Here is a 25,508-nt window from a genome sequence, read left to right on the forward strand (position 1 = left end):
ATCTCAGTAGTTCAGGAGGCTGAGGCATGAGAATGTGTGTTCAAAGCCAGCCTCAGCAACTTAGGGAGGCCCTAGCAACTCAGAGAGACTCTGTCTCTAAATAAAATATAAAAAAGAATTCAGTTTGTGGCTCAATGTTTAAGTGACTCTGGGTTTGATCACTGGTACAAATTAATTAATTAATTAATTAATTAATTAATTAAAAATAAACAAAGCAGAAAGACCTTTTCAGTCCTCTTAGAAAAAGATTTATTTGTGTAGTTTGGATTTTCAGTCATTTACATGCTCAATTGTAAAATGTTTAATTTAATTTTTAATCTTTCATCATATTCAGATATGTCAGACTCTTCTCATATTTCCTCATAATTTATATTCTTTTCTAAAATGAATTTGATATTATAATATTTGATGTGACTAAAATGTGCTAGTTGGCAACAGAATTTGGGTATTAGAAATTACTTCTGTAAGATTTATAATCAATCTTACAATTCTCTATGGGAAAGGCAAGAAGCTCATAAATTATTTTTTCCTCAATAATAGTCTTTAAAAATTTGTTCTTTTTAGTTATAAGTGACACTAGAATATATTTTGACATTTCATACATAAAATGGAGCATAATTCACCATTTTTGTAGTTGTACATGATGTGGAGTTACACTGGTCATTAATATAGAAACATAGGAAATTTATGTCTGATTCATTATACTGTCTTTTCCATTCCCATCCCTCCTACACTTCTCCCCACATTCCCAGCCTATTGTAAGTCAGTGTCCACATATCAGAGAGAACATTTGGCCTTTGGTGTTTTGGGATTCAATTAAGTCATCATCTGCATATCAAAGAGAATATTTGGCCTTTGGTTTTTGGGGTTCAACTTATTTCACTTAGCATGATTGCCTCTAGTTCCATCCTTTTACTAGCAAATGCCATAATTTCATTCTTCTTTATGGCTGAGTAATATCCCATTGTGTATACATACCACATTTTCTTTATCCATTCATATATTGAAGGGTCCCTAGATTGGTTCCATAGTTTACCTCTTGTGAATTGAACTGCTATAAATATTGATGTGACTGAGTCACTATAGTATGCTGATTTTAAGTCCTGTTGGCATAAGCTGAAGAGTGAGATAACTAGCTTAAATGATGGTTCCATTTCAAGTTTTCTGAGGAATCTCCATACCGCTTCCCAGAATGGTTGTACCAATCTGCAGTCCCACCAGCAACGTATGTACGTTTTCCTCCACACCCTCGCCAACATTTATTGTTACTTGGATTCTTGATAACTGCCATTCTGACTGAAGTGAGATGAAATCTCAGTGTAGTTTTAATTTGCATTTCTCTAATTACTAGTGATACTGAACATTTTTTCATATATTTGTTGACCATTTCTTCTGAGGTGTGTGTTCAGTTCCTTTGCCATTTATTGGTTGGGTTATTTGTTGTTTTTTAAGTTCATAAAGTTGTTTATATACCTTGGATATTAATGCTCTATCTGAGGTGCATGTGGCAAAGTTTTTTTCCCATTCTGCAGGCTCTCTTTTAATGTTCTTGATTGTTTCCTTTGCTGAGAAGAAACTTTTAGTGTGATATAATACTACTTATTGCTTTAGGAGTCTTATTGAAGAATTCAATACCTAAGCTGACATGACTGAGATTTGGGCCTATGTTTGCTTCTAGTAAGTGCAGGGTCTTTTGTCTAATGCCAAGGTCCTTGATCCACTTAGACTTGAGTTTTGTGCAGGGTGAGAGATAGAAGTCTAATTTCATTTTATTTCCTAACACCATTTGTTGAAGAGGCTATCTTTTCTACAATGTATGTTTATGGTGCCTTTGTCCAGTATGAAATAACTGTATTTGTCTTCTATTCTGTAACATTGGTCTTCATATCTGTTTTGGTGCCAATATCATGCTGTTTTTGTTACTATAGTTCTGTTGTGTAATTTAAGATCTGGTATTGCGATGCACCCAACATCACTCTTTTTGCTCAGGATTGCTTTGGCTATTCTGGGCCTCTTATTTTTCCAAATGAATTTCATGACTGCTTTTTCTATTTCTATGAAGAATGTTACCAGAACCTTAATGGGAATTGCATTAAATCTGTTTAGTGCTTTTGGTAGTAAGGCCATTTTGACAATAATAAATCTTACTATCCAAGAACATGGGAGATCTTTCCATCTTCTAAGGTTTTCTTCTATTTATTTCTTTAGTGTTCTGTAGTTTTCATTGTAGATGTCTTTCACCTTTTTTGTTATATTGATTCTCATATATTTTCTTTGAGGTTATTGTGAATAGTTTTCCTAATATTGTGAATTAGTTTTCCTAATTTGTCTTCCAGTTGATTCATCACTGATGCATAGGAATGCAATTGATTTATGGGTATTAATTTTACATACTGCTACTTTGCTGAATTTGTTTATGAGTTCCAGGAGTTTTCTGGTGGAGTTTTTCAGATCTTCTAAATATAGAATGATATCATTGGCAAATAGTGATAATTTGAGTTCTTTTCCTGCCCATATCCCTTTAATTTCTTTCTTTTGTCTAATTGTTCTGGCTATAGTTTCCAGGACTATGTTAAATAGAAGTGGTGAAAGAGGGCATCACTGTCTTGTTCCAGTTTTTAGAGGTAATACTTTCATTTTTTTCCTCCATTTTGAATATGTTAGCCTTGGTTTTAGCATATTTAGCTTTTGCAATATAGAAGTATGTTCCTACTATCCCTAGTTTTTCTAGTGTTTTGAATATGAATGGATGCTGTATTTTACCAAATGCATTTTCTGCATCTCTTGAGAAGATCATGTGATTCTTATCTTTATTGATGTGATGAATTATGTTTATTGATTTCCATATGTTGAAACAACTTTGCATCCTTTGGATGAACCTCACTTGATTATGGTGCACTATCTTTGTAATATGTTTTTGTAAGTGATTTGCCAGTATTTTATTAATAATTTTTGCATCTATTTTCATCAGGGATATTGGTCTGAAATTTTCTTTCCTTGATGTTTCTTTGTCTGATTTTGGTATTAGGGTGATAATAGCTTCAGAGAATGAGTTTGGAAGGGTTCCCTCCTTTTCTATTTCATGGAATAATTTTAGGAGGATTGGTGTGTATTCTTCTTTGAAGGTCTGATAGAACTCAGCTGAGAGTCCATCTGGTTCTGGACTCTTCTTTCTTGATAGGCTTTTGATGAAATCTTCAATTTCATTGCTTGAAATTCATCTGTTTAAAATTTCCTATGCCCTCCTGATTAAATTTGGGTAAGTAATATGTCTCCAGAAATGTGTTGAAGTCTTCACAATTTCTATTTTATTAGAGTATAAATTGTCAATATAGGTTATGGTTATCATCCGTATTTTCATGTGATATTTCCTTTTTTCATCACAAACTTAGTAATTTGAGTTTTTTTCTCTTTCTTTGTTAGTTTGGCTCAGAGTTTATCAATGTTATTGATTCTTTCAAAGAATCAACTTTTTATTTTGTTGATATCTTGGATTGTTTCTTTTGTTTCAATTTCATCTCTGATTTTAATTGTTTACTATCTTCTACTGCCTTTGATGTTGATTTGTTCTTTTTTTCTAGGGCTTTAAGATATAATGTTAGGTTATTTATTCATTGACTTTCTATTCTTTTAATAAATGAGCTCAGTACAATTAACTTTCCTGTTTTCACTGCCTTCATAGTGTCTCAGATATTTTGATATGTTGTATTGTTTTCTAATTTACCTCTAAGTATTTTGTTATTTAATCCCTGATTACTTCTGCTATCAATTCATCATTTGACAGCGTATTATTTAGTCTCCAGTCAATATAGTAGTTTTTATTTTTTATTTAATTGTGGGTTTCTGATTTCATTCCATTATTATCTGGTAGAATGCAAGGTATTATTTATATTTTTTTGTACTTGCTAAGGGTTGATTTGTGGCCTAAGTTATGTTCTATTTTAAAGAAGGATCTATGTGCTGCTGAGAAGAAAGTGTATTCAGACATTGATGAATGCAATATTCTATATATGTCTGTTAAGTCTAAAGTATTAATTGTGGTTTTTACTTCTATAGCTTCTTTATTTAGTTTTTGTTTGGTGGATCAATCCAGAAGTGAGAGAAGTGTGTTAAAGTCACCCAGTGTTATTGTGTTTGATTCTTGAAATTGAGAAGGGTTTGTTTGATGTACTTAGGTAGTCCAATTTTGGGAACATAAATATTTACAATTGTTATGTCTTGTTATATGATTCCCTTCAGTGATATGAATGGTCTTTTTTGTCCCTCCTGATTAATTTTGGCTTAAAGTCCATTTTACCTATATAAGAAAAAAACCCCTGCTTGTTTACAAGATCCATGTGAATGACATTTTTTTTCTATTCTTTTACCTTCAGTCTGCAGAAGTCTTTGTCAGTGAGTCTCTTGGCAACAGCATGTTTTTGAGTCTTGTTTTTTAATCCAATATTCCGTCTATATGTTTTGATTAATGAGTATAAGCCATTTATATTCAATGTTATCATTGAGATATGATTTTTATTCCGTGTCATTTTTATTTATTTCTGGTTTTTAATTTGAATTAATTTCTCCATTGATTCATTGTTCTTTTAGTGTAGTTTTTCACATTGGTAGTTTTCACTTTTATTTTTCCTTTCTTCTTCATGAAATATCTTATTTAGTATGTTTGTACTGAAGGCTTTCTAGTGAATTCTTTTCACTTTTTTTTAATCTAGGAAAGTTTTTATTTCATCATCAACTCTGAAGCTTAATTTTGCTGGGTATAGCATTCTTGGCTGGCATCCATTCTCTTTCAGATCTTAGTATATATCATTCCAATACCTCCTAGCTCTGAGCCTGTGCTGAGAAAACAACTGAAATCTGGATTGGTTTTCCTCTAAACATTAACTGTCATTATTCTCTGGCAGCCTTTAAAATTGTATCCTTTTTCTGTATATTAGGCTTTTTCATAATAATGTGTCTTGGTGTGGATCTGTTGTAATTTTGTATATTTGGAGTTATGTAAGCCTTCTATATTTGCTTTTCCATTTCATTCTTTAGGTTTGGGAAATTTTCTGATATTATTGCATCAAAAAGATTGTACCTTCCTTTTGTTTGTATCTCTGAATCTTCATCTATCCCAATACATCTTCAATTTGGTCTTTCAGGTTATCCTATATTTCTTGGAAGTTCTGTTTATGGTCACTTTACATCTTTTCTCCATGGTCAATTTTGTTTTCAAGATTATATATTTTCATTGCCTGAAATTCTTGTCTTCCAAGTGATCTAGTCTGTTGGTGATGCTTTCGATTGAATTTTTAATTTAGTTTATTGTTTCCTTCATTTTGAGGATTTTTAAAAATATTTTATTTTTATATAACAGTGGAATGCATTATAATTCTTATTACATAAATAGAGCACAATTTGTCATATCTCTGGTTACATACAAAGTATATTCACACCAATTTGTGTCTTCATGTATGTACTTTGGATAATAATGTCCATCACATTCCACCATCATTTCTAACACCATGCCCCCTCCCTTCCCCTCCCACCCCTCTACCCTATCTAGAGTTCATCTCTTTCTCCCATGATCCTCCTCCCTACCCCACTATGAATCAGCCTCCTTATATCAGAGAAAACATTTGGCATTTGGTTTTTTGAGACTGGCTAACTTCACTTAGCATTGTCTTCTCAAACTCCATCCATTCACCTACTAATGCCATGATTTTATTCTCTTTCATTGCTGAGTAAAATTCCATTGTGTTTATATGCCACAATTTTGAGGATTTCTGCCTGTGTTATTTTTCTCCCAAATCTCTCTTTATTGAAGTGATCTTTTACTTCCTGATTTCATACCTTATACCTTTCTTTGCTTTGCAGATAATTTAACTATGTACATTATAAACTCCTTCACTGACATTTCTTCCACTGTGGTGTCCATGGATTCTGTTATTGAAGTACCTTGGTTTGTTTGGGGCAGTTTGTTCCCTTGCTTGTTCATGCTGTTTGTGTGTCTACCAATCCAACAGTATCTATGTGAAGCAACAGAGTTTCTACCCTGTGGACTTACACTGTCCCTGAAGGTGTCTAGTACGTCACTTGCTGAGAAGCTGCCTGTCTTCTTCCTTGGTTTCATACCATGAAGCATCCTGAAAAGCAACCTTCTGTATTCTGCCATCTTAAAAACCCTCAAGAAGTTCATAAATTCTGAGAAAAATTGTTTTTTACCTAACATTTATTTAATGTTTTCCACATACAGTTATGAAAAGATTTTATCATAAATATATTTTCTCTGCTTTAATTAATAAATGAAATCACTTTTAAAAAAATTCCATTTTGGCTTTTATATGCCTTTTTGTTGCTGTATGAGTTTTGGCTAAATAATGTCCGCATTGTCATATGAGCTATAACTCAGTTCTTTGACTAAATTACAATATCACTTTTAAGTTCTTTATTGTTGATTCATTGGAAACTTAAAAAATTTTATTTTAAATAAATGACAGCAGAATGCATTACAATTCTTATTACACATATATACCACAAGTTTTCATATCTCAGTTTGTATATAAAGTATGTTGACACCCAGTTCAAGTTTTCATACATGTACTTTGGATAATGATGTTTATCACATTCCACCATCCTTAGTAATCCTCTGTCCCCTCTCTTTCCCTCCCACCCCTCTTCCCTATCTAGAATTCATCTATTCCTCGCATGCTGTCCCTCCCTACCCCACTATGAGTCAACCTCCTTATATCAGAGAAAACATTTGGCATTTGTTTTTTTGGGGGATTGGCTAACTTCACAGTATTATCTTCTCCAACCTCATCCATTTACTTGCAAATACCATGATTTTATTCTCTTTTATTGCTGAGTAAAATTCCATTGTGTATATATGCCACATTTTTTTTTAAATCTATTCACTCACTGAAGGACATCTAGGTTAGCTCCACAGTTTAGCTATTGTGAATTGTGCTGCTATATACATTGATGTGGCTGTGTCCCTGTAGTAAGCTGTTTTTAAGTCCTTTGGGTATAGAATGAGGAGAGGGATAGCTAGGTCAAATTGTGGTTCCTTTCCCAGCTTTCCAAGGAATCTCCATACTGCTTAGAGACTCTGCATATAATAGAAGAAAAAGTAGGCCCTAATCATCATGTGGGATTAGGCCCCAACTTCCTTAATATGATTCCTATAGCACAATAATTAAAACCAAGAATCAATAAATGGAAGGGATCGAACTAAAAAGTTTCTTCTCAGCAAAAGAAACAATCTGTGAGGTGAACAGAGAACCTACATCTTGGAAGCAAATTTTTACCCCTCACACATCAGAGCACTAATCTCTAGGATATATAAAGAACTCAAAAAGCTAAACCACCACCCCCCCCCAAAAAAAAAAAAAAAAAAAAACAAATAACCCAATCAACAAATGGGCCAAGGACCTGAACAAATACTTCTCAGAAGAGGACATACAATCATTCAATAAATATATGAAAAAATGCTCAGCATCTCTAGCAATTAGAGAAATGCAAATCAAAACTCCTCTAAGATATCATCTCAACTCCAGTCAGAATGGCAGGTATTATGAAGACAAACAACAATAAATGTTGGCGAGGATGTAGGGGAAAAGGTACACTCATACATTGCTGGTGGGACTGCAAATTGGTGCAGTCATTGGGAACTTTTTAGAGAATTATTAGTTATAATACTGGCATTCCTATAGCAATTTTGTGGTTCCTACCTGAACCAGCTGTGGGAGATATTCCAGTAGCTCATCATTCAAGAGGGTGTTTAATTGTTGAACTGCCACTTTACGAATTTCTTGATCTGGAAAACTAAGACATAGTACACGTGTTTATAAAGATGGTAATGTCTAGGAAAAACAGATGACACATGTCAGTAAAAACAGAGAAAGTATTCTACCCCCAGTGTATAAAGTAAAATAATAAACCCATCATAAATTAAAATAATCACTAGCAATAAGTGTTATTTTCCATATTCTAGACTCTCATGTAGACTACAATTGAAAGCCTTTTTTGACTAGACTTAGAAAGGTGAATTTAAGTAAGATCCTTGCCAACTCTCTTAGCTACAAAATGTGGATTATTGGATATCTGAAATCTTTTCTGAAATGGATGGAAATGTTTAAACTATTACCAGTTGGAGATCTGATAGTTTATATGCTTAAAAATAAAATCTAATATCTTAAAACTGACTTTAGCCAGCTCTTAATGAAACCCAGAAATCTAAAGTACTTTATAATACATGAACAAGCATAATATAATAAGGATAAAGCTTACTAGACTGTGAAGTTCTTGAAGTTAACTGCAACCTATTCCTTTTTAGACTATATATGACAATAGTAAGATTAGTCACTTATTTATTAAACCAAATTTGTGAGGTATCTAACATTTGAAACCATATTCCAAAGACAATTTTATTTTAAAATGGGCTCTTCAGATTGTTGCCATCTTGCTCCAGCAGAAATTAGATGCAATTATCTACCGACAGCTAAGTGCATGGAGATAAATTTGGTACCACGCTGCTTTGAGATGATCTTGACCTATGGCCTTGACATGATTAGATATAGCCAGGGCTTTGGTAAGAACAATTAATTTCACATGAACATGTTTTCAGAAAAAAATAGGCATAATTTAAAACTTCCAGAAACTGCTCTTAGTACTCATTTAAAAGCAAAGAAATGAATAAACAAATAAACAAAGCCCCAAACTGCTTTTGTAGGGAATTAACTGAAGGTTTTTCAACCAGTCAGGTGAAGACTCTGAAGATTAGCTCCCAGTAGTTTTGAAGTTAGAAAACTTTAAAGTCTCCAATAAGCTGTACTTTTTAGGATATTAGGTTACTGAAGGATGAAATGAATACTATGCATCTATAGAGTTGAGTAAAAAAAATGGTATTACTCAGTACCCCTCAACAGTCCTTGAGAGCAGTTTGAAATGTAATTGCTAAATAGGGTATGCATTTTTTTTCATTTAAACTGAGCATTTTAATTGCAACAAAAATTTCACTTCTAAGGTTAGTCACTCAAAACTCTTATTTCTGACCTGAAAATACTTTTCCAATACTAATTTTCTCCCTTTGAACATTCTAGCAATGAGCCCTAGTGAGAACTGTAGTCCAGACACATCTCATGAAGTACTGCTAAGGTCAGAAGGTCTCAGCATAACCTCATGCATGCACCAAGAGCAGAAGGGTGCAATAAAAATGCAAAGCTAGAAGAAGGTCAGCCTATTTTAGCACATTAAGACTTTAAATTCTCCCAACTAAATGCAATTGACTCTAATTTATTGCTCTCAATTACTAAACTATTTGTTTGAAGCTTGTGGACATCAAGGTCAGTTTGAGGACAGTTTGAAGCCTCAGAGGGAATAAGTTATTTGGTATATTTCAACAAAGTGATGACTTGTTAAGTCGGATTCTAGTCACTCTTGTTTTCTTGTGTGCCTATTTTATCTTATTGATACAGGTGACAAAAAAAGTAAATGAAAATATAAAAGAAACATCACAACACCAGCTTTGGTGAGCACTATACTTCTAATTATGTATTCACTAGAATATACACTAGAGTGGAAGCAGAAATTTTTTGTCTGCTTTGTTCTTGGATGTGTCCCCAATGCCTCCAAATTTGTGGGTGTCCTCTTTGTATTTGTTTGAAGACTAAACTGAACTCATTCTCTTTCCATAAGACATTTCTACTACCAGGTTTCCTTCTTAATATCTTTCTCCAATCATATAGTGATAAAATTTTAAAGATGATATTTGGCTCCTCTTTTGCCGTCTTTATTAGATTTCCCCACTTTTCTTTGGATGAAAATCTTTTCATCCCTCCAGTCAAAGCTCCAGCATCAATTTACCTGTGGTTGTTTTGACCACTTTTCAGCCTCCTGTAGAGGTAATCACCTGTTCCCTAAGGAATTCTATATGAAGCCCATGGTTGGTGGCATGTTCCTCCAATTTATGAGTCCCTTATTGAAGCACAGTTTAATAGAAGTTTGTGGAATTTCCTGTAGTTTCTTATTTTTATACTTAACTCAGTTGCTAAGTTCAGTTGACTCTTCTATCTTAATGGTTTGAGTATCTGTGCTTACTTTTAATTTCTTCTGCACATATTTGGTCTAGAACATATTTTTCATGGTGATATCTAAAGAATTTCCCAATTTGTTTGTAAATTCATTTCTTATAAAACATTAAATGGTTTTCTATTTTCAGTGGAGCTTTCTTATACTCATACTGCTAACCTAGAATTGAAGACTGGCTAAATATTCCAGGTATTTCTCCTACCATAATATTGGATGAACCAGTCTGTTTCATTTGCTATTATTATTATTATTATTTTAGAGAGAGTATTTTTTAAAGAGAGAGAGAGAGAGAGAGAGAGAGAGAATTTTTTAATTTTAATATTTATTTTTCAGTTTTTGGTGGACACAACATCATTGTTTGTATGTGGTGCTGAGGATCGAACCCGGGCCGCACGCATGCCAGGCGAGCGCATTACCGCTTGAGCCACATCCCCAGCCCATCATTTGCTATTATTTTTGCTCTGAAAAAGTCATGTGCATTCTCAGTAATGTCACCTCTTGTCTTAAAATTCTGGTCCTTCTTCAAGATGTGGATCAAATCCCACTGAAGGCAACTTTCCTTAATAATCACTTGTTCAAACTCCAAGAATATTGAGTGGTTGATTTCTCTTGGACACTTAGGATATACTAGTATATACATAAGGTATTATTATTTTGTATATGTGTCCTCATTCCTCAACTAGTAAATAAATCAATTGAAGATTAAGTGTGTTGCATCTTATTTTCTTATTTATGGGATATAGCACCATGGTATATATGAGGTGGGCAATTAAAAAAAAATACAGTAGTCATGGTGATAATAATGATGAAAATTATACAATGGAGTCAGTTGTATTTCTTGCCTTTCTCTAAGGTAAATGACATTGGTTGCAATAGGCTTAATTCCGCCAATACCACTCATATCAATTCTGGAATTTCTTTTTAAGCAAAAGTATAAAAGAAAAATAAATCTAAAGGTAATAGAAATAAGTGTATTTTTTTCCAAAATTTTTAGAAAAAGGAGAACAACAACAACAACAACAAAAAATGGTAACACCTGTATAGTGTAGTCCAGAAGGAAAATGATAAATTTGTACTAATATATGCAAGCGCTGGGAAGGCTGATTTTACACTATAATGGAAAGGGATGTCTCATTTATTCTTCACTGTTGAAGTTCAGAAAGAAATTAGGACAGAAATTGAAACTAACTGCATGACACCCTGAGATGTAAACAAGGCCTAAGTTGACATTAGAGCATACCCAAACATAACTTGCATTCAACCGTATTAAGAAGAATTGAACATATTAAAAGAGATGCTTGCAGTGCTGGTGAAGTTCCTGGGACAGGAAATTATTTGTATGTTGCTGGCAATATATGGTAGCATTTATTAAAGCAAGGCAAAACTCACAATGTGGTTCTGGCTTGATCTGGAAATTTAACTTGAGGGAATATGTCTTAAGGATATAATAAGAGATGTGCATGAAGATTTGTGTATGCAAAAAGCTACTGAAAATAATATCCAAAATAAAATATCTAAAAATAAGTAATTAAATATGCTATAGCCATGTGGTGGATTATATGATGTCATTAAACATAGTATTAGAATATTTAATGATATAAAATACTGTGAAATATTTATGCAGTATTGTTTTTGAAATAAATATGTGTACATTTCCCTATATGTTTAATAAAAGATGGAAAAGATTAACAAATACCAGCTATCTGAATGAAAGTTTCATAGATGACTTTCATTTCATTTTGTAAGCTTGTTTAAAAAGTTTTTCAAGCCTATTAAAAAGTATTTATTACTTTTTAAAAGCCAGGCTTATCCAACTAATTAATAAAATATGTGAGTAATTGCAATTTCGTTACCGAACTAAAAAATGGTTCCAGGGCTGGGAATATAGCTAAGTAGTAGAATGCTTGCCTAGCGTGTGTGAGGCCCTGAGTTTAATCCCCAGTACCCCGCCCCCTAAAAAAAAAAAGAAAAAGTTTTCAAATCATATGCCCTTTTAGGAATGAATACCATTGTGTGAAAGAACAAGCTTCCTATTTTTTAGTTGATTTAGAATATTCTTCCAACATAATAGGTCTCTGGAGAATTCATGTTTAACTGCCTTTTTAAAGCCCCTGAATTCAGGTATAGATCAATGGACAAATATGTTCCACAAATCCTGGCATTTCTTCCCTGTGATGTTGTGGGAAATTACTTAAGCATTCTTTTGGGATACAGTTGTTGGCATTTCACGCTCAGTAGCTTGCTCCTCATGGAGGTGAGGGTTACTCATATTAGTTCTCTGCCTTTGGTGTGATATTTACAGACTGAAATGTCATATGTATCAGAAGACCTGAAACCTGATTTGAATTTCCTCAAGCCAGGTTATCGTGCTTCTTAATGACTTGATTTCCTTGAAAAATACACTGCTGCCAGTCACAACCAGGAGACACTCTTTAGCAATTCTCTTACCACTGGAACTACTAACTATTGTAGGAGTGACTATTACACTTTGCATCTGGGGAAGAAAAGAAGTACTGTTAGAAGATTCATAGGGCTGATATCAATTAAGTCTTTATTTAAATTTCTAAGAAACTTGTTTATAATCAATCAGAAAATAGCTCATTTCAAATGTCATAAATGAAGAACTTGTTTGAGATATGAAAAAGACCAAGGTCAGTGAAATGCTAATATTATTAGGGAACAGATTGTGTTAGGTGAAAGAAATTTCCACTTATGAAATTTTTTGAATGAGGCTTAGGAAGAATTCATGAGAAACAATCACCTCTTCATCACTATCTAAATATTCATCTCAGCAACTTCTCATTATCTAATGAAGTTTCCTAAATTTGTCTGAATAGGAGATCCAAGACAAAACATCACCCTAACCTACTACTCAGGATTTACTTGGCCCCTGAATTGAGCTCAGCAATTGACTTTCTAGGATCTACTAAAGAACAAGATCTCATAGTTAACATAAATAGAACTCTGAAAAGGTGAAGAAAATTAATTTAAATATAAACATATTTTTCAAAATAATTGAAATTAAATATCAGCACCATGGCCATCCAAAAATGTCAACACAAAGTTTAGGGTCAAACAGAATTAAGTTGGAATGGTAATGCCAATGTGTGCAGGAAAGGAAGAATACCAGGTGTTCAGATAACTCTGGCTCAAAATGGAAGTAAAGACTGACCAGTGGTCAGGAACTATTGCATAATATCAGTTCTCCAATTTTTGGTCTCAAGACACTTTCACACTTTAAAAGAATTATTGAGGATTCCATGAAGAATTTTTGTTTGTATGGGTTATATCTATTAATAACTGTTATGGTTCAGATGAGAGGTATCCCTCAGAAGCTCCTATGTAAGACAATGCAAGAAAGTTTAGAGGTGAAATGATTGGGTTATAAGAGCCTTAACCTAATCAGTGTGTTATAACCTGATAGAGATTACCTAGATGGTAACTATAGGAAGGTAGGGTGTGGATGGAGGAGGTGGGTCAGTCATTGGAGGCAGGTCTTTGAGGTATATAATTTGTTCCTGGTGAGCATAGCGGGCTCCCTCCTCCTCCTCCTCCTCCTCCTCCTCCTCCTCCTCCTCCTCCTCCTTCTCCTTCCTGATTGTCATGTCCTTGGCTACTTTTCTCTGTCATACCCTTATTCCTTGATGTTTTGCTTCACTTTGGGCCTTGAGTAATGGAACTGGCTGTCTACTAACTGAAACCTCTATAACCTGAGACCCAAGTATACTTTATCTTCTCTGTGTTGTTGCTATTAGGTCTTTGGGTCACAGCTGTGAAAAAGGTGACTAAAACATGGATTTCAATGGATTTTCTCTCATAACTATCATGAGAGAAATAAAAGCAGGAAATGTAAGAAATATTAATGAATTTAAAATAACGTCAATAAACATTACATGTTAACATAAATACTATGCTCCTATGGAATTTGGAATATTTTAAAAACATTACTAGTTTAGTGAAAAGAGTGATTTTTTTAAATTTTGCATGATATTGTTTTCTATTTTGCATACCACTTCAATGTCTGGCATAAAAGAAGACAGTTGGGTTCTCTTATGTGCTTTACATTAAGTTTGCTGCAATATCGCAAGTCATGTAACCTCTAGAAAACTCCATTCCACATTCCTGAGCAAATGAGAATGACAAAGGCAAATGACACCTTATAATTATTACAAAAATATTTTTGGCCTTGTAACATCCCTGTAAATGTTTTAGAAATTTCATGTCTCACTTTGTAAACCTCTGATGTTGAACAAAGTTTTGCATTTGTTATTGCTGAGGGACCATAAGGGAAGGAATCGGCACCTGTGGTCTGTTTCTAAGACAGAAGCATAGCACCCTGTGTCTTCTCTGAGTGCAAACTGACTTTGAAGTCATCTGAACAACATTTAGATTTGGAAATTGATGTTCCTTCTCTCTCATTTCCAACGGCTATAGAAAAATTAGAGGATTCATGCAAACTTCAACAGGGGCAGGGGAGTCATGAAATGAAATTGCAACAAAAAAATACATTTTTTAACTTCTTACATTTGACTTTCTTTTGGTTCATTTTTATCCCTTTCTTATTTTCTCCCCATTTCATTGTTTTCCTCTTTTGTTCCTCTTTTTTTCTAGTTCGAAAGCTGGTATAGGGACAATATCTTACTCAAAGAACATTCGAAGTGAAGGGTGAAAGCTAAATGTGATGTAACAAATGTCAACCTTCAAAAGAAAGCAACTTTGAGTAAACTGAAAAGCAAAGAAATCTGAGATCAAATTTAAGTGTAATGGAAAATGTCAGCCTTCAGAATACACAGCAAGAATTCATGCAGAATGGCATAAGGCTATTCACCGTTAAAAGCCCCCATGTCAGGTTAGAATTAGAAACCATCAGAAGTGCAGAACTGTTTCTCCAATAGGTTTTGAGTCCGATGACACACTCAGCATCAGCTTGGAAGAAAAATGTCAATATGAATATCTTTGCTCTGTTTCTAGTACTAAAAAGGATCAGATGTGACAGAAGAATAAGGAAAGGGGTGAATAAGGATTTTTTAAGATGATTGTGAACCTTTAACTACTGAATAATTCATGTTCTTTCAAGGATTTTTGTGTGGTTACAGAATATTAGAACCCAAGGAAACTTGGAGACCTAGTTCAGTCTCCTTGTTCAGATGAACAATCTGAAACAGAGAGGTTAAGCATTTTTCCTAAAGCCATTTGATTGTGGCATTAAAACCAGAATCCAAATACCCAGAGTGATATGGGCAAGTGGACTTTCTACAGTACCTCTAGCAAGACCTTTTGATATTTTGACTAGATATTAACATGTACACTTATATGACATCAGAAGACTAGCTTGGGTATGTCATTTATTTGCTACATTGTGAGTGGATCAACATAGACAATAAGCAATGTAATTTGTCTAACTGGATTGGAACATTGGCCCATTCATGAACCAAAAGAAATAATAATGAATCCCAGACCCAAGGTGACATAGAAACTGTGCAGAGGTATTTCCTAATGGATACCCCATAAACTTTCATATAGAAATTGTGAATTGATCATTTGGTCATCATATTAGTGGATGAAAATTACTTCTTACAATTAGAGAGTAGCCCTTGATTTCGTTCCTTTTATATGGTGACACTTTGATCTTATTTCCAGACAAGCTTAAAAAGCCACTGACATAAGCAAGTGATATACTGAAATCATCATATAGATTTTGAATTTGGATGCATTAAGTATGACATTTAAAAGTAGCATGACAGGCTAAAAAAGAATAAGAAATTTTGAGTTTAGATATCAAAGCTGTTCTGTTCCTACATGATACTTTCTCTCTAAGTCTATTTATCTTTATCCTTAACTTAATTCCTATCTTTCAACCAGGGATGATTTTCAAATTGCAGTGCCTACATTTCTTCTTTGAATTATCACACCTGGAAATATAGCCATTTCAGGCACAGCTCAAAGTCAACATATCATACCCTCAACAATAAGATTTCTACTAAATTTGTTTGTCATCTACTGTTCCCCATTTGTGGAATATTTCTAATGTTACCTATTTACGTAAAACAGAAATGTAGACCTAAACCTTGACAACTCTCCTTTCCACTGTCTTCCCTATTCAATCTTGTTCATAATACTCCTAAGTAGGTTTTTTCTTTTTTGTTTGTTTTTGTTTGCTTGCTTTTTGTTCTGTTCATTTCACTGTAGCACACTGCAACCTTCCTAGGCTGACCTGCATTCTCTGATACCTGGACTGCTTTGCTTTCAGAGCTTTCTAACAGCCTTCTCCCATCTGCTTTTGCTTTTCTCAGTAATCTATGCTCTTACTCAGTAACCAGCATGATCTTTTAAAGGTACAAATCTGTTCAAAAGATTTTCTCACTTAGAATCATTCTTGCCTTCCAACTGCTACCAGAATAAGGGCCAAGCTGTATAAGGTGGAACTGTTCAGAAGTCCATATCATGGTCTTCAAGTTCTATCTTATGATGTCAGTTCATCTTGTGTCATAAATTGCTCCCCTGGACTCCAGGAACACCAGCCCTCTTCTAGTTTCCTAAGTGTAACTGCTGCCCCAGGATCTATTAATAGTACTTTCATCCAGAAAACCCTTCTCTTACTCTTTCCCTTTGCCAGTTCATTCCCATTCAACCTTTGAGTCTGAGCTAAGTTGTAACTTTCTCAGGAAAGATTTTCCCACTTTGAAGAAAGGTTTGGTTCCTTTGTTATATATGATCTTAGAATATGAGCTCATTCAGAACTGTGTTAAGCCAGCTGTTTCACATTAATAATTTGGTAATAGCCTATTATATTTGCAGATTGCAATTCCATGAAGAAAGGCTATTTCTTTTTCCTAAATATGCTAGCCTCAGGGTCCAAAGGATGGAGTGCCTAACATAAGTAGGTCATTAACACATGTATCTCAAATAAAAGGATAAACAAAATGGATTTCAATTTCTTCATCTATGTAATAGAAATCAACAAAATGGGGGAAATAGTAAATGATGGTACTAATATTAAAGAGGTTGTTCTGTACATCAAATCATATAAAATATTGTTTAAGTGCTTTATAAACTAGGTTATTCAATTATAAAATATTTGTTATTAAGATGCTGACTCATTATATATGTTTAGTCATATAAATCAAGTTTACACTTAATAGAAATTAAATACTCCCATGAAACTTATAAGGTAGAAATGAAAGAATCTGAAAAATTTAAACTCTCTTAAAATGTAATTATAAATAGGAGAAAGATGATAAGGAAGCCTTTCTTGAATATTCTTATAAGTACTTAATCTTATTTATTTCAGACAACAACCTTGGAAGGTAAAAATGCTATTATATCCTATTTTATAGATAAAGAAACGTCTCCAAAAAGGTATTTAGTGGAAAAACCAGATACGTCTAATTTCAAAGCAAATGTTGTCAATCATGAAATTTAGAAGCCATCAAGAATCTCCCCAAAAGTGTACAAAGGCGCAATACATATCTTTGGGTTTATGCAATTCTACTTTCCTCATTTTCAATGTATCACCACAACTGTTTTTTGATGGAGAATACTGACATTTCCACAGTTTCTCTTCCATATGTACACTTATCTATAATTGAATGCATTTTTTTCCTTCCCACCCATCTAAAAGAATAACTTTTGCTCTTCTTTTCTTTGGATAGAATTTCGAATTGTAGTTTTGTTCTAGGCATTTGGCTATAGGGACTATCATGTTTTGCCACTTGACCTAACCTTCCAATTTCTGATTTTCTCTTCATGCATCCTTCCTCTCAGTTTGTAAATATGTTTGAATATCTTTTTTTATTCATTTAAACAGACATACAAATTCCAGACCTTAAATTCTATTCCAAGAGGCATCATTTATTTCTCTCCCATTCCTCTTTGGAACTGGAAGTTTGGAATATACCTTCAGTATTAAAATATAATCCAGAAATATCACTTCTGGATATATAGTCAAAGGAATTAAAGTTGGTACGTAGAAAAGAAAACATCTGTACTCCATGTTCATTTCAACATTTTTCATGATAGTTAAATTGTGGAAGAAATCTAAATGTCCACCAATGAATAGATAAGAAAAATGTGGCATATATGTACAATGGAATACTAAAGAGCTTTAAAAAAATAAAATACTGACATTTTCAAAACCATATAAACTTGGATGATATTGTAATAAGTGAGAAAAACCAGGTACAGAAAGACAACTTATGAGATCACTTATATGTAGAATTCAAAATTATTCCATAGAAACAGAAAATAGAAAGGAAGAGTATCAGAGGGCTAGTGGAAGAAGGAATGAAAAAAGGGGAGATGCTGATCAAAGGGCACAGAGTCTCAAAGGGCACAAAGACTGGAAGATCCTACATGAGCATCACAGTCTATTTCAAAATTGCACAAAAGAGTAGATTTTTAACATTCTCACCACAAAAAGTGATAAGCTGGATGTTCATTAGTTTGATTTTTAAATTTTTTTTATTAGTTACACATGACAGTACAATGATCTTGACGATTAATACATTTGAATCAAATGGGGTATAATTTCTTATTTTCTGATTGTACAGGTTGCAGAATCACATTGGTCATATAGTCACCCATATACATACAGCAATAATAATGTCTATTTTATTTTGCTGCCCTTCCTATCCTCCCTTCCCCTTCCCTCCCCTCCCATCACATCTCTCTACCCAATCTAATGTGACACATTTTTTTTCCTCCTCACAACATCATACATGTATACTGTATAACACAGCCAATTTGGAAAGCAGTATGGAGATTACTTGGAAAGCTGGGAATGGAACCACCATTTGACCCAGCTATTCCCCTTCTCAGACTGTACCAAAAAGACACAAAAAGAGCATACTACAGGGTCACAGCCACATCAATGTTTATAGTAGCACAATTCACAATAGCTAGACTGTAGAACCAGCCTAGATGCCCTTCAATAGATGAATGGATAAAAAAATGTGGCAATTATACACATTAGTTTGATTTAATCTTTCTACAATACATATATGTATATATATATATATATATATATATATATATATATATATATATATACACATTGTATATATATATATATATTGTGTGTGTGTATATATATATATATATATATATATATATAGAGAGAGAGAGAGAGAGAGAGAGAGAGATCACATTTTACCCTACAAAATCATGCAATTATTATTTATCAATTTAGAATTTAAAAACTGCTCTCACTAATATCATCAATAATCACCCCACTTCCAAATCCATTGATCTGTTTTTAGATCTAGTTCTATTTCATACTTCTCTAAAGCCTTGGAGAATATTTTTCATGTATGCCAAACTATGAACCTTTTCTCAGTGTCCTCCACCTTCTTGGTCATTTTTTCCTGTATCACTTCTTGCTTTTACTACTCTTAAAATGTATTTGGCCCCTTTCTGCATATCTACATGGTCCTGTTTTACATCTTCTACTTCTATGGCTACAATTACTGCCTTACAGCCAATAAATCCCAGATTGTTTTTCAAGGTTTGATTTTTCTGCTAAGCTTCAGATCTGTTTATCCAACTGTGTACTTGGCAAGTTCTCCAGGTGTCCCATCTGAAGGCTTTAAAAAATGCAACACATCTAAAATAAACCTCAACTTTCACTACCCAAATTTACTGTTCCTTCTAAAATTCTGGTCTTGGTTAATGGTATAATTTTTCCATCATTTACTCAAATCAGGAAGCTAATCATCTTTTTGTCTCTTATTTTCCTCAGAAATGTCTCTCAAATCTGCTATGTAGATCTCTACATATGCTTAGTCCAAACCAAGACTATTTTTCAAACAAATTATTTGAACACCTGATAACTGTCTAGTATCCTTGCTCTCACTTCCTTTTTATAATCCATCCCTCACACTGATATCACAATTTTCCTTGTATAATATAAAACTGTTTATATGACTCTCATTCTTAACACCACTCCTTGGTCTTCTATAAGAAACCCAGGTTTCTTACCTGGTTCAATAGGCCCCAAACAATCTAAATCAAACTACCTTCTTTAACTTTGTATCCCACGCAATTCTATTATATTAAATTATTCACTATTCTCTGATCCTCCATAAACATGCACATACTAGTCTTCCTTCAGAAAAGTTCTATGAATATTTCAAGTCAGAATTCAATTTCCTTGTGATGATTTCTTTATTTTCTCTGAAAGAAGTTGCTTCTCTCTTTTTTGGCCTCATGCAACACTTGGTACTTACTTTAATTATAGTACACAACACATGTAGAGTAACCTTCAGCTTCAATCTCTCCCTATAAAATGCATGTTTTTTTTTTTCAGACTGTCACTAGGGCTATTCTCTTTGATTCAGTACATACCAATTTCTCCATGCATTTCTTTTTTGCTCAATAAATAAATGGAAAAGATACACCATCACCCATCAATTATCCAGCCAAATGTGTAAGTTTTAACTGTTTCACTATTGCATATTCTGTTCTTTCTATTTACAATGCTAGTCAAGAATGACTTTCCTATAAATTTATCTCTAAAATAAATGATGCTGCAGTTTGGTGCAAACACTTTATTTATTTATTTACTTTTTGCGTGTGAAACATTTTCCCAAGGAAATTGATTTTGAAAGTTAAGGCACTGCCTGTTAAATATTGCTTTTCTTTCTGCAAAACAATAATTTTACATCATATGGGATGGCAAGTTCTGGTACATTGTCAAACTTTATTTAAGCTCCTGATGTAATCCTCTGATGCCAATTCAGAGTTGCTATTTTTAAATGAATACTTTCCTTGAACTGACTTTTAATTCCTTGGGTAATTTCTACTTGCTATTAGCAGTTGAATAGTTGTGCCTGTGCATCAGAGTTCAGGAAAATAGCAACCATCTGCCAAGAACCACAGACCTTAGCCCTGGGTCTCTATTATTCTGACAGCTCCACCTTCTCTAATGGAAGTATCAGTACCCAGTAAGCATTCTGTTGGCACTCAGAGTGGAAGTATTAAGACCCTATGGCCCACTCTAGGTAAATTATATATTGTCATGTCCTTTGCTAAAAATAAAATAAAAGTTGGGGGTGAATCTTCAGGAAGAATTAAGTAAATAGTGTTATTAATATTTCCTCAAGCACAAAATGGAGCACACCAGTTCGTAAGAGGTTACACCACTTAAAAAACAGACTATTCAAAGGAGGAAAAAATATAGAATTCTGAAGAACTCACTCTGACAACTCATTTAACAAGCACATACTGTTTGTTCTCAGAAAAGTCAGCTTTTGAATTTAGAGGAGTTGAAAGGTTCATTTCTGGAAACAGCTTGTCCTCAAGTTTTTTAATAGTTCAGTTAAACTGAGAGTGGGAGTCACAGGATGAGTACAATGGAAATACTCCAACCTTTTCAGTGACCTTATTTTGTGCATGATAAAGAACTTTCCAGTGTGCAAATAAATCAAGATTTAATGAAGTTCCCTGAATCAGGTTTAATAAACAGTTCTCCAATTTGGAAACTGTCCCTATACTCTCTAATTATTAAAATCTGATTATTCGAAGAAAAAGAAATTAGAGTGAAGTAGAAACAACTGAACATGATGGCCATTATTCTTTACAATTTAAAAAGCTTCTTTAGGATAGTTAATATATTTAGTATGTAAATAACCTATGAAGTTTATGCAGGAGGGCTGTAAATCTTAGTGGATAAGATCACAGGATCTGTGTTCATGAATGCCTGGACTTCAGTGTTAGGACTACCACCACTGGGACAATTTAACCTGCAAGCCAATGTAGAATTGGAATACATAGGATGTAGAACAATAATAATGGTTTTTACTTTATAGAGTTATTGTGGGCATTAAAATGAGAAGGTACTAAGGAACATTATGTAAAAAGCTGACCTGTATACTTAAAACATTAAGTCAAATAGATTTTCAGGATCTGTTTAGGTAGAGAAGCAGCATTTGTGCTTAGTTATCAGCAATCAGAGAATATTGAAGTTCATCCAGTTAATCCTCTCATAAAATTTAAGTAAATAAACCAAGTTGTATTTAAATATTCATATTATAAAAATTTTCATAAGAAATATTTCATGCACTTTACAAAAAATATTAGTTGGTATTAAAATATCTTCAGATAATGTAGACTAAGGTATATCTTAATAAGATAATTTTTTAAAAGTTGTCACTTAAGAAACTTTAGAAAGTTGCTCCATTAGAAAATTATTCTCTTAAGATATTACGGAAGTTCATAGTTTTTACTTTAAAAGTTACTGAAAATTTTAAGCAGCTTTATGGAGACTTGATTCAAATGCCATACAATTTACCTCTTTTGAAGTGTATAATACAAAGTTGTTTTTTTTCCCGCACATTCTCAGGTTTGCACAATAGTAACCACAAAAAGTAACTTTATACTCATTTTCAGTCATTTCCCACTGCCCTCCAACTTGCTCTAGCCCCATGTTACCACTAATGTACTATCTGTCTCTATGGATTTGCCTGTTCTGCACATTTCATTTAAATGAAGTCAGTTAATGTATGGTCTATCGAAATTGGCTTCTTTCATGGAGCATACTGTTTTCAAGGTTCATCCATGTTGTAGCATACATACATTAATATTCATTTTTAATTATTGATTAATATTACATTATATGGAGAGATCCCATTTTATTTATCTATTCATGTGTTGATGGACATTTAGGTTGTTTCTGCTTTTTTTTTTTCTTGAATGGGCATAGTTTTCATTTATCTTGAGTATATACTTAAAAGTGGAATTAGATCATATGATCACTCCTCATTTATCATTTAAGGAACAGCCACACTGTTTTCCACTGTGGCTACCCCCAGTTTATATTTATACCATTGAAATATGAGATTTATAATTCCTCCATATTGTAACCAACACTTTATTTTTGTCTTTTTTTGATTATAGTCAATCCCGATGAGTGGAAATTAGTATCTCTTGTGGTTTTCATTTGTATTTCCCTAGAGTTAATGATGTTGAGCATTGTTTCATATGTTTATTGAATATTTATTTTCTTAAAAATGCCTATCAGATGCATTGCTTATTTTAAAAGTAAGTTATTTACCTATTTTTGTTGAGTTTTTATAATCTTTATGTATTGTAAATAAAATTCCTTTATTAGATATATGATTTACCAATATTTCCTCTTATTCTCTCAATTATCACAGTCATATTTTGAACAAGTTCTCTCTTAGCTAACCAATTAGGAATGGCAAAATAATAATTTTGCTAATATTTTAAGTTTTTCTTCAGAAAAAAATCAACTAGAATTTAGCAAAATAACTTTGCAGATTTGGGCTATTTTTTCCTATGTAAAGCAGAAAAAGAGGTTAAAACTTAGGACTGAAGTGTCAATGAGAACTTACTTTTTTTCAAAAGAATCTTTAAACATTACCATGATGAACTGTGAATGATCCCAATGAAACCAATCCATAGTTAATTGACTTTCTTATCATACCATTATTTCATTAATTCCCTCAATTGTATCAGGCAATGTGGGAAATAAAGAAAATACATAATGCCCTCAAATAACTAATAATTAGAACACTAAAATAATTGTAATGTGTTTTAGAAAGTGTTTTTTTTTCAATAATGAGCAATTAATAAGTCCCAGGTATTATTAAACCCTTGGGAAACAGAAACATTAAGATGATGTACCTTGCCTCCAGTAGCTGCAAAGTGGATGAAAATATGAACACTTTACATGTTTCATGTAAACACACTATAATAAAATGCAAGTCATAATAAAGCACTGTACTAGTCAGAAGTGATCAATTGTACACGGCTATGCCAGGCAAGGGTACACAGAAGAAGCCTTATATATTTCAAATAAGACATATATAGATGACAACATATATAATATTATATTCTATATAAATATGCACATATTAATATATATACACAATATACATATGTACTTTATATATGTGTGTGTATATATATATCCTCTACATATATTTCTGTACATGCAAAGAAAGAAGTAAGTATCTAAACATATACGAATTAACGGAACAAACCATAAAATTAATAAAATCTTCAGATAAGATAATATCTTCATAAGATAATAGTAAAATTTGAGCTGGATGATTGGAAAGAAGTTAGAAAGTGTTACAAGCTATTTGATAAAACTTCTTTCTCCCCCTCTCTCACCCTGTGAGTTTTAAGAACTTTTATTTGTAAATAATCCTAAATATGTCATCGTGAAAGTCCTTTGTGTAACTCTCACACTTCTCCTTCCTCAGGGTCTTAAGAGCAGATTGAGGGCAGAGCAATTCTGGTTCCACTCTAGGGATTACAGACCATCTGGGCATCAGTGAGCTGATGCCATCAAGATAGTCTTTAATATCCCTGTGCTCCAAGGAAGGGCTGCTTCTCCTGCTCCACAGCCAGCTCCCACACCTGCTCCCACATACTTCTCCCTAGCAGGACAACATCATCAACCCCTCTCCTCAGGCTATATGAATTTTGTTCTGTGGGAAAATCCAGAGAACATACAAAGGGGTTGATTTTTTTTTCATTTATCATCATCATCATCATCATCATCATCATCATATTTACTGTGCACCAACTCTAAGCAGGGCATTTTGCCATACTTTTCATGTTTAAAATTGTAAAATATGTAACATTAATTTTAAGGAAATTTTATGAGAGGAGAAGTAGGAATTATTATTTTTCCCTATTTAATTTTTTGTTATTTCTTTAAGAGCATCTAGACTCTTCATTTAAGAAGCTATGCCCATTAAAGATACTTTAAACTTAGTGTAAGACACAATTATGGCTTAGCTTTGTTTGAAATTTATATGCATAACATATTTATCCAGAATTAATATCCATAACTATTTGAATCTGAAACAAGTAGAATAACTGTTGAATTAATTATGTGATTTTATATATTTTTTCTCTTCAAAGAAATTCTTCTAAACCAGCAATATCATGCTCATTATGCAATTCTTACCTGGAAGTCAAAAGTCCAAGTGCTTCCAAAGGACGAGAAAATGTCCATCTTCTCAAGATGATATGCATTTCTGAAACAGTCCTTTCATCCCATCCAGGGGAACTACCCAGGACCAAAGGAAGGGAGCAGTTTTCATTATTGCAGTAGAAGCGATAAAACCATAGGTATCTTTTCTTTTCTTCAGAGAGTCTGAAAGAACAGATTAGAAATTAACTTTTCTGGGCTTTGCTACACTAACAAATGTTACTGAAAATGCACAATGGAAACCTCACTGTACTGCTTTGGATATTGTTTTGATTTATTTTGGAAAACCAGATCTTTGTCTTGTTGCAATAGTTTGATATGTTACTCCATCAGCTTATTTCCCACTAACTGTATTTTATGTTGAAAAAAAACAACAACTTTTAGTTCAAAAAATTCACATGTGTTTTTCTTCCCTTTTATCCTTGTCACTTTTTAAAATATGTCATTTTAGTTGGCAAAATCTCTGTCCCTTTTA

The 25,508-nt window shown here is 33.1% G+C and overlaps 1 protein-coding gene across 2 annotated transcripts in view; it reads right to left on the bottom strand.

Moving 5' to 3' along the window:
• The window catches only part of Pik3c2g (phosphatidylinositol-4-phosphate 3-kinase catalytic subunit type 2 gamma), a 352,426-nt gene that overhangs the window by 199,108 nt on the left and 127,810 nt on the right, over window positions 1–25,508 (bottom strand). For both annotated transcript variants that reach the window (XM_027955972.2, XM_027955971.2), the window contains 2 exons: window positions 25,010–25,198; window positions 7,713–7,806 (listed from right to left, as the gene is read on the bottom strand). In XM_027955972.2, the coding sequence (XP_027811773.2) occupies window positions 7,713–7,806; window positions 25,010–25,198 (283 nt within the window). The remainder of the gene's footprint in view (window positions 1–7,712; window positions 7,807–25,009; window positions 25,199–25,508) is intronic.

The sequence above is a fragment of the Marmota flaviventris genome, chromosome 3 (genome assembly GCF_047511675.1).
Source record: "Marmota flaviventris isolate mMarFla1 chromosome 3, mMarFla1.hap1, whole genome shotgun sequence".
Classification (NCBI taxonomy): domain Eukaryota; kingdom Metazoa; phylum Chordata; class Mammalia; order Rodentia; family Sciuridae; genus Marmota; species Marmota flaviventris.